The sequence below is a fragment of the Molossus molossus genome, unplaced genomic scaffold, assembly GCF_014108415.1.
Source record: "Molossus molossus isolate mMolMol1 unplaced genomic scaffold, mMolMol1.p scaffold_m16_p_10, whole genome shotgun sequence".
NCBI classification, from domain to species: Eukaryota; Metazoa; Chordata; class Mammalia; order Chiroptera; family Molossidae; genus Molossus; species Molossus molossus.
This window is the reverse complement of record NW_023425345.1, coordinates 84553793-84572119: the sequence shown is the minus strand read 5'-3', so window position 1 is coordinate 84572119 and position 18327 is coordinate 84553793. Positions and strand designations below refer to the sequence as shown.

The 18327-nt window shown below is 41.0% G+C and overlaps 1 protein-coding gene across 1 annotated transcript in view; it reads left to right on the top strand.

Annotated features, from left to right (window-relative positions):
- KITLG (KIT ligand) overlaps window positions 1–18327 on the top strand; it is an 88148-nt gene that overhangs the window by 63850 nt on the left and 5971 nt on the right. Inside the window, exons 7-9 of the mRNA XM_036251899.1 lie at window positions 6405–6514; window positions 7563–7630; window positions 8670–8746. Of these exons, the coding sequence (XP_036107792.1) occupies window positions 6405–6514; window positions 7563–7630; window positions 8670–8709 (218 nt within the window). The 3' untranslated portion in view covers window positions 8710–8746. The remainder of the gene's footprint in view (window positions 1–6404; window positions 6515–7562; window positions 7631–8669; window positions 8747–18327) is intronic.

Sequence of the window (18327 nt, the reverse complement as noted above, 5' to 3'; positions counted from 1 at the left end):
TTTGTTAATGTTTTCAAAGAAGCAACTTTTGGCTTTTAAAATTCTATTTGTTTGACTTCTAATCTTTGTTATTTTCTTCATTCTGCTGTGGGTTTAATTTGGTTAACCTGTTCTGGCTTCTTAAGGTCATAAGGTGGAAAATTTTATAATTAATTTTTAAATCAATCATCTAATATAAGCACCTTAAAAGGTATAAATTTCCTTGTAAGCAGCTTTGGCTGCATCCTACACATTTTGATGTGTTGTGTTTCCACTATCATTTCTTTTAAAATGTTTTAAATTCTTCTCATGATTTCTTCTTTGATTCATGGGGTTTTTTTGAAGCCTAAAAATGTGTTTTCTCAGATGACTGGTTACTGGTTTCTAAATTAATTCTATTATTGTTGGAGGACATACATTGTAATCTTTTTAAATGAGACTTATTTTATGTGTATTATTCAGATATGATGTATAGCATTCTCAAATTTGGTCAAAGTGATTACAGTGTTGTGTAAGTCAGATCTATATCCTTATTAAACTTTTTGTCTAACTTTTTTATAATTTACTGAGAGAAGGGAATTAAATTTTATTCCTTTTCACTGCAGATTTTAATGTGTCTCCTTTTTGAAGTATATCTCTGGTAAACAGGCTGTAGTTGGGCCTTGCTATTTTATCTAGTTTTTCTGTCCTTTAATTAGAGTGTTTCATTTATATTTAATACAATTATTGGTATGGTTGAGTATGGGTTTACTGTTTTGTTACTTGTTTCCTGTTTATTTGTTCATTTATTGGTCTTCTGTACCTCCTTTCTATCCCTTTTTTAGGTTAAGGTGTGTGTGTGTGTGTGTGTGTTCACTCTAATATTACTCTGTTGAATTCTCAGCAGTACCTCTTGGCATTATTTTGTGGTTGCTTGAGGAATTACAACATAGATCTCAATATGTAACATTCTACTTAGAGTTAATACTGTAGCACTTCAAAAAATATATAAGAGCCTGGCTGGTGTGGCTCGGTAGTTGAGTGTCAATCCATGCACCAGGAGGTCGCCGGTTCAATTCCTGGTCAGGGCACATGCCCAGGTTGTGGGCCCAATCCCCACTGGGGGGCATGCAGGAGACAGCTAATCAGTGTTCTCTCTCATCGATGTCTCTAGCTCTCTCCCTCTCTCTATAAAATCAATAAAGAAAAATAACTTTAAAAATCCCTCACTGGCCTGCTCCATCCCACCAGAATGTTCTGTAACCATTCTGTATTCTCCACCTACCTGTTAAATTACTTAACAGGTAGGTAGAGAACCTCTCCACTCTCGCGCATCAGAAACTCTGCTGCCTCTGAATGACTGTTCGGGTCTCCGATAAAGCCGCAGCTTCCCAGGCATCGTTCCGTGTATCGCCAGGTTTTGAGATGTCTCTCCCTGTGCTTGTATAGCACATTATTTCACCAATGACTGAAGGAGACCCTTTTGGAGACTTCTGGTGCTCCTTCTCTGCTTGGCTCCTTTCCTGCAACTAACCCTGCTCCACAAACTCCAGCCATGTCAGCAACCAGGAGCTTCAGCCTAATTCCTGTCTCTGAGAATACTGAGCACGCCTTGGTTCTGTCTTTCAAGCCTCGGTGGAAGGTGCCTCCCAGCCAGAAAATCGGGAGTCATGGGTCTCGCCGTGGGTGTTTTCGCTTTCTCGGGGATTACACTCTTGTGCAGTCAGTTGGCTAAGGTCTGAAAACAGTTGCCTGAGATCATTTGTCTAGTATAATAATTATTTAGTTTGGGAAGGCTAATCCACTACTATCATGGAAGCAAAAGTCTTTTTTTTTTTTAAAGAGAGAGAGACATCAATTGATTGCTTCCTGCACGCACCCCAACCAGGGGTGGGGATCAAGGCTGTAACCCAGGTATGTACATGCCCTTGACCAGAATCGAACCCACCACCCTTTGGTGCACAGGCTGATACCCTAACCAGTGAACCACACGGACCAGGGCAGAATTCTTTTCTACTTATTTTAAAAGGCAAACTGAGTGCAAAACACCCGTTGAGTCCTGTGCCTTTGTCTGACAGTACTTTTTAAATTGCAAAAGGAATGGCCAACCTTTTTTTCTTATTTGTTTTATTTTATTTTTTCTTCCTTTTGTAAAAAGTATGGATCTTGCACAATAAGCAGCTTTTGGCCAGGTGATGTCATTCATGAATATGGCACTTAGATACCCATGCACAAGACCAGCTCTTATTAGGGAACTTGCATTCTCATAAGAGAAACAGACATAAATAAAATACTCAGTATTTTCTTAAACACACATATATAAAAAAACATCGGTTTGAACTGTGCAGATCCACTTAGATATGGTGTGTATTTTTTTTTTTTTTAAGAGGGAGAGAGAGAAATATCTATCGGCTGCCTCCTGCACGCCCCCTACTGGGGATCAAGCCTGCACCCTGACCAGGAATTGAATCGGGACCTCTCAGTCCATGGGACAATGGTCAATCCATGGAGCCACACCGGCCAGGCTGGACTCCCCCCCCCCCCAATAAATACCTACCGTTATTTTCAATCTGCACCTAGAATGTTTTTATTGATTTTTAGAGAAAGGAAGGGAGAAAGAGAGAAAACATCAATCGGCTGCCTCCCATAACCCCTGACAGGGAATCAAACCCACAACCTTTTGGTGTATGGGTCAACACTCCAAGCAACTGAGCCACCTGGTGAGGGTGTACTGTTTTTGACCTGCGGTTGGGAATTCACAGGTGTGGAGGACCAACTGTATGAGTTGACCTGTGCCATTTTACACACGGAACTTGTGCCTCCACCGAGTTCGTCTCAGTAGGGGTCCTAGTACCAGTCCCCTTTGGATATCGGATAGTTAAGTTCTGGGGAGTCAAAAGTTATACTCAGATTTGTTACTGCATGGGGGGTTGGTATCCCTAATCCCTGCAATTCAAGGGTCATCTTTATATTAGAATATTTATAATGATAGACATATGCGAATGTTTTTAGTTGTAGCATAAAGGAGGGAAGACTGTTTTGGGAACAGGGTCAGGGAAATATGAAGAAAGCATTGTAGGTTCCAGGAATAAACACCAAAATATAGCTGTGCAGAGGACCAGGCCACATGAAGAATTAGTGCAGAGACTTACATGTCCTCTCTGTAGCTTGTCAGGGAGAGCCAAATTATCCAAAGGGAGCTGCATTTCCAAGTCATAGTAGCACCGTTTGTACCAGGCGAAAAGGCTATTTTAAAAATGTTTGTTTGAGATCCTTGCAGACAGTATTTAAATGATATAGAAGGAAATCCTCATTTTGACATTACCTTATAGATCTTCTAGAAATACGGTCTTGAGTCAGACTGCCTTGGGGTTATACCCCAGCCCCTGCCTAGCTGTGTGGCTTTGGGCAAGGTACTTAATTTTTGGACTCCACAGTCAAATGGAGGATACTATCTCCTTCATAGCTTTTCTGTGAATTGCAGATGTTGGCACACGTATACGTGGAGCCATGCCTGATGTGTGGTATGTGCCATTATTGATTATTAGAACTGGAAGCAGAGCTGTGGGTCAGTGACTGGTAAACCTGTGGTGAGCTCTGGTTCTGAACCGAGGAGCGGCGTGTTTTCTAAGCACCAAGAAGTCCCTGTTCACAGGCGCATGTGGTACTTATCAACGGAGTTACTCTAAAAAGTGCAGCAAATGTGTAGCACACTTTTCTGTGTTCTGTATTTGTTCAGATGTTGAGCGTTATTAGTCAAACCAAACAAGTTAGTTCCCATGAATTTTGGACAGTGGAAAGTTTTTGTAATACTGAGATACAATGAATATGTTTAACAACTCAGGAATTTGGGATTACTCAAATCCTATCCGGATGAGCTCCTCACCCCGTAAGGTTTCTTTGGGCAATCTTGACTTAAAAGCAAAGCTTTGTTACTGGCTTGGGCTTTGGCCCCAAATAGCCTTCCCATGGGCCTCGAGGCGCCTGATTCAAATCTTACTGATCCTTGGGGGATACCAGCAACAGCAAGTGTTGGGAGTCAGGCCCGAGAGGTGCAAGCCTTTTCTGATAACATTTTTTTTTTCTCTCCCTGCAAGTGAGATGACAGTATCATTAGAGAGAACCAAAGGCCTGGATATTGAGCCACTTGAATTAACAAGAAATAAAATTGAGGAAACCTTGACCTCTAGAGGAGGTGAAGCTCAGTTCCTGTGGTCCCGTTGCCCTCTGTCCTGCAGGAGAGATGGGCAGTTTCCAGCACTTCGCTCGGGGCCACAGTCCTCGGGGTGGAGCTTTCGGAGTGGTTGAAGTCACAGGACTCGGAGAGGGGGACTTACCTCGTCAGGCTTCTCCTCCAGCAGGGTTTGTCCTTCACCCTGAGAAGGATTTTGAGTGGGGAATCCCAGGAGACCTCACTCTGTTAAGCTCCTTCTGCATTTTTGCTAGTGAGTGGGATCTCCTCCTCTGGTCTGAGTGGTGCACTTCAAGATTTGGCCTTTGGATAAAAACAGAGAACAGGGAGTCTGGCTGCCCGAATATAGCTCATGGAGTTCCCCAGTGTACCACCCTAGCTCATTCGTTTTCCATCGGGGTTGGGGGACAAAAATCAGCAGTGTTCTTTGTCTCTCTGTAGACACTGGTTAGGGCTCCTCAGGGAGGTAACCTGGTCAAATCCATCAAAATACACACCAGCGATCCCAGTATTAAGTGTGGGCCACCACAGGTTGGCTATTAAGGAAAATTCAAACATGTTACTACAGTACAAACACCAACAGTCTCATCATTTGTAGATAGGAAAATTGAAATTCCTAAATTGGTAGGAACTGCTTATCATTCTGAATCCATTTTCTTAGAACACTTTTATCAGTGGTGATGAAATCCCCAGCCCAGTGCCCATAACCCTTAAAATATCTGAATTATTGTAATAATAGGAACACTGCAGTTATCCCGAATCCCATCTTTTAACTCAGGCTTAGTTTGGTGAGAAAATTCATGTTGCGCTCCAGTTCAAGGTGCCTACACCGTGTTTCCCACGAGGCTTGCCGGATGTGGGGTGGCCAGAAGGACCGTTATTCAAGTCTTAAGGAAGCGATTCATTATTACGTGAATGGGAGACCCCACTTCCCTACCCAGGCCCACTGTCCCGTACACTGCATGTCCCCTACTCCCTACCCCCAGCACACACACATATCCTACTGTTAGAGCCTCTTTAGAAACACAGGCATCATAACATTGGCAAATTTTCTACTTTCGGTTTGTAAGTGGTGGGGGAATAGGCAATTCCTGTTCTCACTCTAGTCGATAAGATTTATGTCTGGCTTCTCAGGTTAAATTTATGAGTCTGTTTTTTCCTGGGAAATGTTGATACATGTCCAGTGGTTCCATGCTTTTCTGTTACCTACTATATTTAGGTACTTTGTATGTTACGAGGCGACGGGAGGCTGGCAGTAACCGGAATATCAGAGTAAACTATCGTAGCCCAAAGCAGCCACGTTATCTTGAATCTGTTTGCATTTTTTTTAATCATAATTTCCAATTTTATGGCGTCTTCCAAAGAAAACAGAGACTTGAACTTCCAAAATGGCATGTGTCAGTGTTTCCAAGCAACCACAGTGTTCCCTGTAGACAGAAACCTGTCCAATGTTAGCTCCGTGTGGGGAGGGAGAGACCCTGTGGGAGACGTTTTGTTTGCACGGTGACTTGTCCTGCTGCTTCTCCTGGAAGAGAGAAGGAGCAAGGAAGGTGTTCCCAGCTTCTGTGGTCTCCTCCCTCACCAGGCTCCTTAACGGAGTCAGCCAAGGGGAAGCACTGGTGTTTTTAGCCCATTTTTCATGTTCAATGGCCTCAGGCTTTCCAAAATAAAAAGTCTGGGAACTCAAGCCTTCCATCCATAGTCACCGCCCGGCATCCAGTAAATGGGCGTTGCAGGTGCGGAGAGGAAACCCCTGATTCTTTAGGGGGAGAGGGGTCTCGCCGCCCTGGACGCAGAAGGACACTTACGGGGCGGGCCAGGGGCGCTGAACGCGCGCAGACTCCCATCTGGCTTACGGACTGTCCTCTCCAAACCCGCTTGGCTGGATGTTGAGAAGGAGCAGGGGGAAGATACCAGAAGAGACGCTGTAGAGGATGGATTTGCTTGGGAGTCTAACTGATCGCCCCGCGCCTCCCCCAAGTATTCCCTGCGCACCTACATTAACCAAGTCAGATTTCCTTTGGTCTGTGGGGGGTGGGGAGTATTTTTTCCTTCTTTTCAATTGACGTACCTTTTGGAGACTCCATGGATTGTGTACTGCCGTTCCAAAACAATACCCAGCAGAAAAATCAACGGTTTAAACCCTTGAAACAGAGATAGGTCACGATACGGAAACGTTTGGGAAGCACCAGGGCAGTAAGAGCAGGACCTCCGGCGTGGACGGCCGCGCTCACCACCTCTGTTCGCATTCCAGGGAAGGCCTTGAACTCCGTGGGAGACGCCAACCTGCAGTGGGCGGCCATGGCCCTGCCGGCCGTCTTCTCTCTGCTCATCGGCTTTGGCTTGGGAGCCTTATACTGGAAGGTGAGTGTTCTTGTTTGTTTGTTTGTTTGTTTGTTTTTTGTCTCTTGTTCAGAGACTTTCTGAACTTTATAGATTTATTTGTTCTTCCTATATTTATATAAATGACTAACAAAATGCCCTTTTCTGAGAAAGGCTCTCAACCAAGAAAATGATAAAATAGCTGAAGTTCAACCTTAACTTCGTCTCCACAAAATTGAAATCTGGGAGAGGGAGCGCCCCTTTACCTGTTGTGCTTTGGAGACAGCTCCTCTGGCTGAGAATGCACCCTTGGGAAATGACAACTGGTTTTTAATAGCTTTAACAAAATAGAAAATGATAGAAAATATGCTGAAAATCTTATGAGGTACTGAAAGCCAAATAGAAATGTCATTTGTATCATCAGCTACTTTGGATTTCTATTCTTTTGCTCTCTCTCTCTTTTTATTAATGACTTTCTAAACCCCTCATTACACCTCCCAGGGTGTTCCATTAATAATGAAAATAATGAACTAATAATTGAATAACCCTTACAAAAGGTTTTTGTGATATAAAAACAAATTTAAGCATTTCTCTGTATAAATTAATATATAAAAGGAAAAAACACTGACAGTATAATGTACCAACTGTTAATAAAGATTATCAACCAATATTGGGTTTCTGTTGCTTTTAAAAAATGTTTTCTTTATACTATCTGTAGTTTTGTTGTATTGAGGTAAAATGGACATAATGTACAATGAACCATTTCAATGTGTACAGTTTTTTGCTCTTTTCTTATTGAAAGAATTTTGAAAATGTGCTAAACTTTTGAAATGTGCTAAATCATTATGACTCAGCTTTTTGAAATGTCTTTTGAATTTGATTACTATTTATATCTTTCGGTTTCTTTATCACATTTCTGCCTCCAACATCCTAAAAATGTCGAGTCGATAATATCATGCATTTCTTATTGGAAAAATATTTTACATGCTGAAGAAAACTGTTAATAGAATTACTAACACTCACCTCTTAAATATTATATGATTCATTGACATTTTTGTGATATATATATATATCATTGTTCTTTTCCCAGAAGAAACAACCAAATCTTACAAGGACAGTTGAAAATATACAGATTAATGAAGAGGATAATGAGATAAGGTATTTTGTTTTACTAAATGTGTGCACAAGTAAGCTTGACCTTGTCATTTCACGTACCATCTACATGCTCATAATATTGTAAGAAGCTGTTCACTCTTATAATAGTAGCTCGCAACCAGTCTCTGTCCAAGTCTCTGTCCACACTTCCAGTCTCTCTCTCTCTTCAAGCCTACATCTCCATTTACCTGTAGAGTACCTTCATGACCCTCAGGGTATCAGAAGCGGTCCTCACTACTTTATCCTGTAAGCAGAAGCATGCTCAGACTGCTGGCCCTGGAGCTCGGTAGGCACCTTGGCTGCTTCTTCTTCTCCACACTGCTACCAAGACATGCCGATTCCTCTCTTAAGTTCCCCACAGGCTTCGCTCTTTCTTTGGCCATAGTGATTATCTTCATCCAAATCTTGATTTTGTTTTGGTTCAGTTGCTGCCCTGCTATGGTGTCTGTCTTTTCCTTAGCCCCACCGACCTCTACCTTTGTCTCATTCTTCCTTAAACTTGGGTTCATCATATCACTTCCTAGTCAAGATACTTGATGTGATTTTTCTCTTGCATGCATAATATGTTTGACTTCACTCTAGTTTTTAGGGCCTGTAACCTTTCCCAATCTATTCAATATTTTCTCCAAAGCCAAATATGAAAAGTGTTTTATGATACCTTTCCATTTACTTTAGCTGACCCTGATCACTTTTTTATACTTTGATTTTATATTCGGTTATAATTTTCATTTGTCATGCTACTTTCTCTCAGATCATACCTATGTATGTATGTATTCACATGTGAAGTGCATATAAGCATTTTTAGTGTGTGTGTATGCATAGAGAATTTTTACATCTACTTGAGGAGACTATGTTGAGGCAGATAAAGTCTTCCCTCTTCCTACAGTAATACTTATGAAGGTAAACTTTCTTCTCAACTTTGCAACCTTCTGTTATTGTATTTACAGAAAAAAACAAATCTGCCTTTTATAATGCTCAGCTCATGGTATACTTCAGATTTTCTGCCCAAATGCAAATAAGCATTTTTCTTGTTGTTTTTCAGTATGTTGCAAGAAAAAGAGAGAGAGTTTCAAGAAGTGTAATTGTGGCTTGTATCAACACTGTTACTTTCGTACATTGGTAAGTTTTTAGGATTCAAGCTGAAAGATTTAATAAGAGCTATACAGCACCTTAGTGGCCAGAAGTTAGAAACAAAATGTATTGTCTTCTGTTAAGCTGATGTCAGTATGTTAACTGAAAATGTTACGTAATTGAACTGTGCATTTCAAATCCATTGTTAGAGTCTCAAGTTTTGAAAGGCAAATTAGTGTTAGTCCTGGCAAGTGGATTCATCTAGTATGGGAGATACATAAAAAATAAACAGTTCAGTGTTTACTGTTTTTGAGGCCAGAGAATAAATTACACAAGGTGAATAAATTAGGACTGAAATAAAATATTATGAATAGAGGAAAAAGAAATAAAATCAATTTCAATTAGGGGTAACATAATAGAAAAAGCATTTCATTGGTTAAATGCTGAAATGAATGAAAACCAAAAACATTTCCCTACCATTTTAAGGAAAAGGAGAAAAGGTCAAAATATCTTTGTCAGGAGAGGAAAATTATCAAGGTAAAGTGCCCTATGACTGGTAATCATTGTGCCTCATCAAAGCCCAGTACACACTGATGACAGATACCTGCTGTAACTGTGTGGTCTGCGGAGAACTTAGGGGGGTTGGGGGGGACGGACAACGAGAAACATGTTCACGTCTCCTCTCCCAGTTCCCAAACTTCAGATACTGTTGGGGGAGCACCTTCAATGGCACTAACCTGGCCCAACATCGATTCACGCTTTTCTGACTTTCACTTGTGCTAACTGGCTCTTCCCTGTGTTGTTCCCACGGGATCCTGAGCACGTTTATTCTGGTGGGGTACGAGTGGTCTCACGTACTCCTGAGTTCTTCCCATCCTCTCTCACGATCAGAGGATCACTTACTCTCCTCGATGACACAGATATAGTCGGTGGTGATCTTGGCCTTTTCCTCACAGCTCACTGCCCTTCCAACTTCCACTTCTGTCTCAGAGTCCGACCTCTGGCCCAGAATCTGACTTTTATCTCTAGATTGAAACGTCACCAGGAAAACTGGGTCCCAGAGCCTTTTGCCTCCTCCGGGAGTGCTCGCTTTTATAGTTACAGAATGTAATTTTCAACAGTCCAAAATGGCATGATACAGTAATAATGGGCTCGCATACCTCTCTAACACTTTAACCCGGCTACTACACAGACTTCATTTTTTTGCCTTTAATCGTGCCCTTGATCACTGTGTCCAAAGCATGAATCCTAGCTTTTCTCTAGGCTCGTTTTTCCTGTCAAATGATATAAATGAATACAGTACATCCTTCGTTCAACTCTTTATTTTCTGGAGTCATCTTCCCCAAAGTGAAATCATTGTTTGTTTTCCTAGAAACCTGTTTCTCTGCCCCTCGATCCCATCCACCAATCACACAGTAAATGGTTAATTGAGTCTTCAGAGCTCAAGTCCTGTCCTCTGTTGTTTGGTTTTGGATTGCGTGGCTGGGATCCTTTTGGCACACAGGTCTTTAATCATGTGGTTTTTAATTGTAGTATTTGCCCTGAGACATTTGGAGAGTTGATTATGCGATGGGGAAACCCAAGGCACTTGTTTAAGAGGGAAAAAAGATGGCATTTAAAGCAATTGTAGTCAAGCAACTGATGCATATGTCTACTGGTCGGGGAACATTCAGGGACAGGAACTGAGTCTGTCTGGTTCTTGCTGTATCTCCTCGCTTGTTGCCTGTGCGTTGTAGGCTCTCGGTAAATGTGTGTTGAACGAACAACTGAGTGAATGGATAAACCCTAAATGAAAGTTGACAAAGTAGTAAGAAAATAGATCTGCTGTATGACATTATGCCTACAGTTAATGATGCTCTACTGTGTACCTGAGTGTGTTGAGGGTAGATCTCACATTATGTGTTCTTGCCTCAATAAAATGCAATCTTTTAAAAAGTAAAATAGGGCCCAGTGTGGCTCAGTGGTTGAGCAGCGACCATGCACCAAGAGGTTGCTGGTTCGATCCCCAGTGGGGGGTGTGCAGGAGGCAGCCAATCGATGTTCTCTCATCAATGTTTCTGTCTCTCTCTCCCTCCCCTTTCCTTTCTCTCTCTAAAAATAAAGAAAAAAAAATTTAAGTTAAATAGGGTTTATGTTTACCTTGTATGCATGCGTGTGTTTAATTTGCTGATTTTGGTCACTAGAACAATAAAGTATGACAGCAAGGGGGAATATATTCATATGGGAAATGACTAATCTATTTTTCTAAAATGTAAACTGTTGTCCCTGCATAAAACAAATCAAAGTAGACAGGTTGGGGGAAAAAAAAAAAAAGAATCCCTGAATTTTTAAGAAATAAACTTATCACATATCAAGTAGTCGGTATAAAATAAGGACATGGGATTTCCTTTATAAAGTACCTTTCCCATCATCTCTGCAAAGCTCTCTCAAGACTCAGCTCAGATACCACAACCTCCAAAAAACTGACTGCCCAAATGAAAGTAATCTCTCTTTATGGCCCTGTATGTTTCACATTACATTTCATATGACATGAGATATTAATATATTAGTAGGACATCACAGTTACTAACATAGACATTGTGTGTCCTCTTCTAAATGATAAGTTTGAAGAAGGCAGGGCTTGTTTCTGAATTCCATTTTGGAATTCCACCAAACTCTTTAGCTTATACTTTGTGCATGTAAGTGTTGAAGAAATATTTGTTCAGTAAATGAATGGAGGGATGAATAAGTATCTCAGAGTCCTGCAATAATGTGAGAACAAACGGAGACTTATGTATGTAGAAGTAAATAAGTCAAATGCTGAAGACAGGAAAAAGGAAGAACCAAGAAGCAGCTCGTTATCATGAATCTGCAGACTACAAAGTCAAAATGTGTATGATTTGTAATCATTTACTGTGTATCCGCTGTATAGAGTAAAGCGTTTTGCTTGGCCTAAACCAATGCAAATTTAAAACTTCCAAGGAACTGTCAGTATAATTTGGGGGCAAGGACGTAGTGCTGGGAATGGTCTGGGAGAGCACCTGTGACATGGTAGAAGAAATCTGCTGAAAACTAAGAATAACAGTAGTAAACAAGTACTGAGATAGGCATGAAATGGTGAGTTGTAATTATATATTTTAAAAATTAGACATAATTTGGATTATATTCATCTTCTTGGTTAACAAGAAAGGGGGAAATGCAAGGGGAATGACTTAGACGTACCTCGCCTGAAATGGAAGTTTCATTAAATAAAACAAATTAAATCAAGACAAATACTGAAACCCTAGAACAGAAAACAATGGAATAGTTAGTTCTCCAAAGGAAATAATCTACAATTAAAAAATGAAAAGGAGAGTTTGATATTTTAAACATAAGAAGTGAACATGGAAGGAATGTAAGATAATGAACTAGAAACAAGAGAAATTGCCTCTAAGAGAAAATATACTAAAGCTTGTGTTTATTTGACATCAAACATGAAAAAGATCTATAAGAAAGGTTAAAGATTCACTTGGTCCATTAGCTGATGCCAAGTATCCATATGTAGCATTCCACAAAACTTTTTCATCTATTGGGTTGCATATAGCACAGTTTAAGAGAAAGAAATAAAATAGAACATACAGCCCTGGCTGGTTAGAGCATCGGCCTGCGGCCCAGAGAGACCCAGGTTCAGTTCCTGACTTACCTCAGTTGCAGTTTGTCCCCAGCCCTGGTTGGGTTGTGTAGGAGGCAGCCACTTGATGTGTCCCTTTCACGTTGATGTTTCTCTCTCTCCCTCTCTTCTTCTCTCTCCCTCCCACTCTATCTGAACAAAAAATGGGAAAATGTCCTTGGGTGAGGATAAATAAAATAGAACATACAGTAGGTGCATTATTGGATGCAAAGCTTAATATAACCTAGTTGTATCCTCAAATCGCTTATAGCCTACAAAAGGAAATAGGACATGTGCACAGTAACCTATTTTTAAAAGGAAATTAGAAGTTTACGAAGTTTAAAAAGTAACTAAAGGAGCCAACGAGGAAAACGCAGTAAGAGATCCAAGGCAAGGCCATTGCCTATGGTTGTACATGACGTGCCCGCAGCATAGCTCTCGACATTGGTCTAGGCGGCATGCCTCAGGGTGGTACTCTGCAGTCCCACATACATTGCTTTATTTGAAGGGAGAGAAACATCAGTAGTAACAGGAGAAAGGCTTCATTGTGTGGGTAATGGAGGTGGCATTGGCATTGAGCTAGATGGTAAATGATTGGTACAATTTTCTTAGCACTAGAGAAGGGGTGCTCTGGACACTGCAAATGACAGACACTAAGTCTGAGAGGCCCGAAGCAGTCTGTGCTCCAGAGTCAGTCTGTTCTGTTGGCCTCCAGCGGAAGTCACACAGAGAGTTCAAATGCGAGAAGAATGCGGGGATCAGTGTGAACATTTCCAGGTGTGGGACTTATACGCTATTGAGTAACATAAGGAGCTGGTGGAGGGTTCAGAAAGAATGCGAGCGATGCAATCAAAGCAGAGTTTTAGTCAAGTTCATCAGATGTGAGTGAGGCCAGGTAAATGGGAGTGGTAAGCTCGAGTCGGAGTGCACTTAGGAGGCCGACCTACTGAACAGATGTGGGGGAATGATGACCTGGGCCAGGGCCACAGAGACCGGAAGGCATGGACCACTTCGGGGACACTGCAGTAAAAGAATCAGCACGTCCTAGGCACTGATGGGGTGTGGGGCTCCACATTGCAGGGAATACTTAGGGGTGATCGGGAGCCTTAGACTATCCAGATGGTGGTGCTGTTCAAAGAAAGTAGAAGGAGCTGTTAGTCAGCATTGACCTGTGGCCAAATATCGTTAGACTGGAATTCAGAGAACAGTCAGGGCTGCAAATAATAGATTTGGGACTTGGGAGTCAGCTACAAAGAATTTTAATTGAGACCTTGGTAGGACTGCAAAGTCACCCAGAAGGCCCAGTTTGGTTGGCAGTAGTAACTAGCATGAGCTTGCTGACACTCGGTTAGCAGTGTTTATTGATTTACCCCAGCATGGTAAGAGTAGAAAGTAGTTCTTATCAGGAGGCTGGAGGAGAGATTTCCTAAAAGAACTACAACCTGGAAGTTTCCTACAGACCTAAGAGAGAAGGGACTAGATCCTCGAGTTGAACTGCAAAAGAGCAGGAGCCAAGCTTGGTCTTTTACTGCACTGCGTGGAGTGATGGGTTCCCAAAGGGTAAGGGTGCGACTCTCTACTAAATGTTTCCCAAGAATTTCTGGAGCTTTGGAGTATTTGTTTTCCAGCTCACTTTCTATAGACACATTGTGATGCAGAGGATTAGAGGGGATTAGCCTAGGGTTCAAGCCTTGGCTCTGAAAATTTACGGAGCTGCAGGTTCCTGAATGAGTCAGCCCTGGGTTTTTTTTTTTTTGTTTTTTGGTTTATTTTAGATATAATAAGGGGATAATAATACTCACCCTGTTTATTTCGTGAGGCTGTTGCAAAAATCCAGGGTATTATTATAAAAATTGTAGTTTTATTCTATGGGAAAACAGTTGTCTGCTTTCAGGTTTGTTTTCTTTGCTAAATAATCCAGGGACAAAATCAGAAACAGATTTCTAATCTTGCTTTTCTACATTTAAATTTATAGTTTTAAATTATTCATAGCTTTAACATATATACACACACACGGGTGTGTGTGTGTGTGTATAAGTATATCCCTTTGCTTTTCTATGATTCTCTTTTGCTTTTCTAACTAAACTTGGTTTTTAAAATATCTGCTATGTATTTTGGATTTCTGAAGTTTTCTCTTAATGCCTCTTAATTTTCCTCCAGGATATAATTCTGCATTCCCAAACACAGGTTCTCTAGCTCCTAGAGTTCTCTGTTTGGTAAACTGTCAGGTAATCTGGTTTTTACTATACTACATTTTTAGAAAGGCTAGAAAAAAAAAATACTGTACTTCTTATCACTCATGCTATGGAATTTTATATACAACCTGTGCAGTGATCTGAAATATCTTAGAACCAGTAACCTGCGATACTGGGATTGATAAATACAGACAACTATGGGGGCGAGTAGTAAGTAGGGAAGACAAGAAATGCAAAAAAAAAAAAAAGCATATTTATTTAAGGATTGTGATTGAAGATACTAAAGATACGGGCTATAATTTAAAAAAATAGATAAGGAAGTACAAATATTTCACTTGAAAGTTGCAAAATCTGAAAGCGGAGTCCAAAGCTCAGTGGTTTAGCACCAGCACGGAGGAACTAAAACAAAGTCTGGCTTTCATGCCTCAGCAAGTACAATAAACTGTGCGGAGACCAGATGCACCTCCCAGAGGCTTTATCAGGACGCGGTGCCAGGATTTCGGTCTTTCTGGTGTTTTTTTGCTTGACAGTATTGAATGAGATCTTGCTGCTGCTATTTCCTCCCTTGGGAGAATCCATTGCTACAAGCTGGCCGGGCAGTCCAGATCCTGGCACTGCTCGGTGACCAGGAGGCTGTCCCTGGCTGGTGGTCTCTGAGCAAATATCTCTTTCATGCTACGCCATCTCTTTCCACATCACCTCTCTCTACACACTGCCTTTGTCCTTCAAACCCTCTCCCCTCGCCACCCGTCTCTCCTTTTTCATAGCCTTGTTAGAGAAATCCCAGACCACGTAGGTTGATAACCCTTTCACCACAAATGGAGATAATCCGGGGCATGCTTGGGGGTATGAAAGCCACTGGCTCTTCGTGCACCTATTCTTATGTGCAAGAAATAGCCATTGAGTATTATTTTTTTTTTTTTTTTTTTTTTTTTTTTTTTAACCTTTTCTAAAACTTTATTTTCATCATTCTCTATAATTCTCAAATTATGTAAAAATTAAAATATGAAAGGACACAGGAAAAACACCGCTGCATGGTTTCAACTGGGGTGGGATATAAGATCTATATTCAAAATCATAATGTGGTTTTAGGCCTCAGTCCTTCATATCTACATCTCCACAGGGTTGTATGTGGTATGGGAACTGGCTTCCATCAGGGCAAGCAATCCAAAATAAAGCAAAAGAGAGTGCCCAAGACTGCAGCAACAATTGTTTAATAATCTTCACAGTAAATCCCATCATTTTTGCCTTATTCTATTGTTGTGGCAGAAATTTGGTTGGCCGGAAGAGGCACACTGCACGAACTTGGAAGATTACAAAATGACTGTTTAATGTGCACTGGTGCTGACTCAGCAGAGTCAACTCCAAAGGCTGAGCCCTGAGCCCGGGTTCCAGCTGCCTTTTATACATGATAAGCTTCCAGGTATTTGGGGGCCTTCTAGTTCCCCTGCAGTTTAGGCTGTTGGTAGATGAAAGGCGATTACAAAAGCCAGGAATGGGGTCTTTGCACTGCCCAAGGGGGTTGTCTGCATAAGGCTTGCCTTCTTACTATTTGATAAAAGCAAGTCAAAAGTTCAGTTTACTCTCTAGTAGATGAGATTAGATGATGGTAAGATGGCTAGGAGGCAAAGATCATTGAGGCCATGTTAGAAAGCACCTACTATAGTTCTTCTGGCCTCTAATCACTCATATTCCTCCCACATGCAAATTACACACCCCTCTTCTTCATGTCCCCAAACGTCTCTTCTCATTACAGCATTCATTCAAAGTTCAGCATCTTGTCATCTAGATGAGATCTAGTGTGAATGAGCCTCTCTGCTCTAGTTCTGTAATTACACAGCGAGAACAGTTTCTCTGGATCTGTATGTGAGGAAGTTTCTACCCTCGGGAACTTCCTTCATGCAGAATCATGCAGGTCCACAGGCTTCTCCTCATTCCACACTGACTGTTAATGCTTAGCCCAAGTTGGAAATATTTTGGCCAATGTATAGCACATTTAAGAACTTCTTGAGTTTCTTGAAAAATATTCCTGGGCTTCTCTCCATTATACAAAAGCCACAACCACAAAGCCCTTTAAGATAAACTTTTCTCAAAGCTTGTTGCTTTGAGGTGATTTGTGAGGCACATTCTTCTTCTCCTTAAAAGGTCTTTTATGTGGCTAAATGGTATTCCGAGACCCTGTCCTTAATAATTCTGCAATATTTTTAAAAATTTTATTGTCCGAATCAGTTTTCTTTTTTTTTTTTTTTTTTTTTTTTTTTAAATATATTTTTATTGTTTTTTTTTTGTTGTTGTTGTTTTTTTTTTATGAATTTTTATTTATTTTTTTGTTACAGATATTTTACCTTTTTACCCCATTGGCACCCCCCACCCCACCCCCTCCACCCTGTCCCCGGCTTAGTTGTCCATGTCCATTGGTCATGCATACATGCATATAAGTTCTGTGGTTTATCTCTTCCCACCCCCCCACCCCCCATCCCCTCTTCTGAGGGATGTCAGTCTGTGCCCTACTTCCATGTGTCTGGGTCTACTGAATTCCTCAGACTGTTATGTTCATTATATTCCGTATATAAGTGAGATCATGTGGTATTTGTCTTTTTCTGCTTGGCTTCTTTCACTTAGGATAATACTTTCCAGGTCCCTCCATGTCGTCTCAAAGGATAAGAGATCTTTCTTTCTTACCGCTGCATAGTACTCCATTGTGTATATGTACCACAGCTTTTTGATCCATTCGTCTACTGGTGGACACTTGGGCTGTTTCCAGATCTTAGCTATTGTAAATAGTGCTGCTATGAACATGGGGGTACATATATTCTTCCTGATTGGTGTTTCAGGCTTCTTAGGGTATATTCCCAGCAGTGGGATCACTGGGTCAAATGGAAGTTCAATTTTTAATTTTTTGAGGTAGCACCATATTGTTTTCCATAGCGGCTGCACCAGTCTGCATTCCCACCAGCAGTGTATTAGAGTTCCCTTTTCTCCACACCCTCGCCAACACTTGTTGTTTGATGATTTGTTGATGGCGGCCATTCTGACAGGTGTGAGGTGATACCTCATTGTTGTTTTAATTTGCATCTCTCGGATGATTAGTGATGTTGAGCATTTCTTCATATGTCTCTTGGCCATTTGTATGTCCTGTTTGGAGAGGTGTCTATTCAGCTCCTCTGCCCATTTTTTAATTGGGTTCTTTGTCTTCCTTTTGTGGAGTTGTGTGAGCTCTCTGTATATATTGGAAATTAACCCCTTATCTGATACATCATTGGCAATGATGTTCTCCCATACAGTGGGTTGCCTTTCCATTTTGATGATCGTTTCTTTTGCTGTGCAGAAGCTTTTTAGTTTGATGTAGTCCCATGTGTTCATTTTCTCCTTTATTTCTGTTGCCTTAGGTGATGTATCAGTGAAAATTCTGCTCCGTATGATGTCCGAAATTTTGTTGCCTACATTTTCTTCTAGAATTTTTATGGATTCACGGGTCACATTTAAGTCTTTTATCCATTTTGAGTTTATTTTTGTGTATGGTGTAAGTTGATGGTCGAGTTTCATTTTTTTGCATGTAGCTGTCCAATTTTCCCAACACCATTTATTAAAGAGGCTGTCTTTACTCCACTGTATGCTCTTGCCACCTTTGTCAAATATTAATTGAGCGTATTGCCTTGGGTCCATTTCTGGGTTTTCAGTTCTGTTCCACTGGTCTATATGCCTGTTCTTGTGCCAGTACCAGGCTGTTTTGGTTACAGTCGCTTTGTAGTATAACCTGATATCTGGTAATGTGATCCCTCCAACTTTGTTCTTCTTTTTCAAGA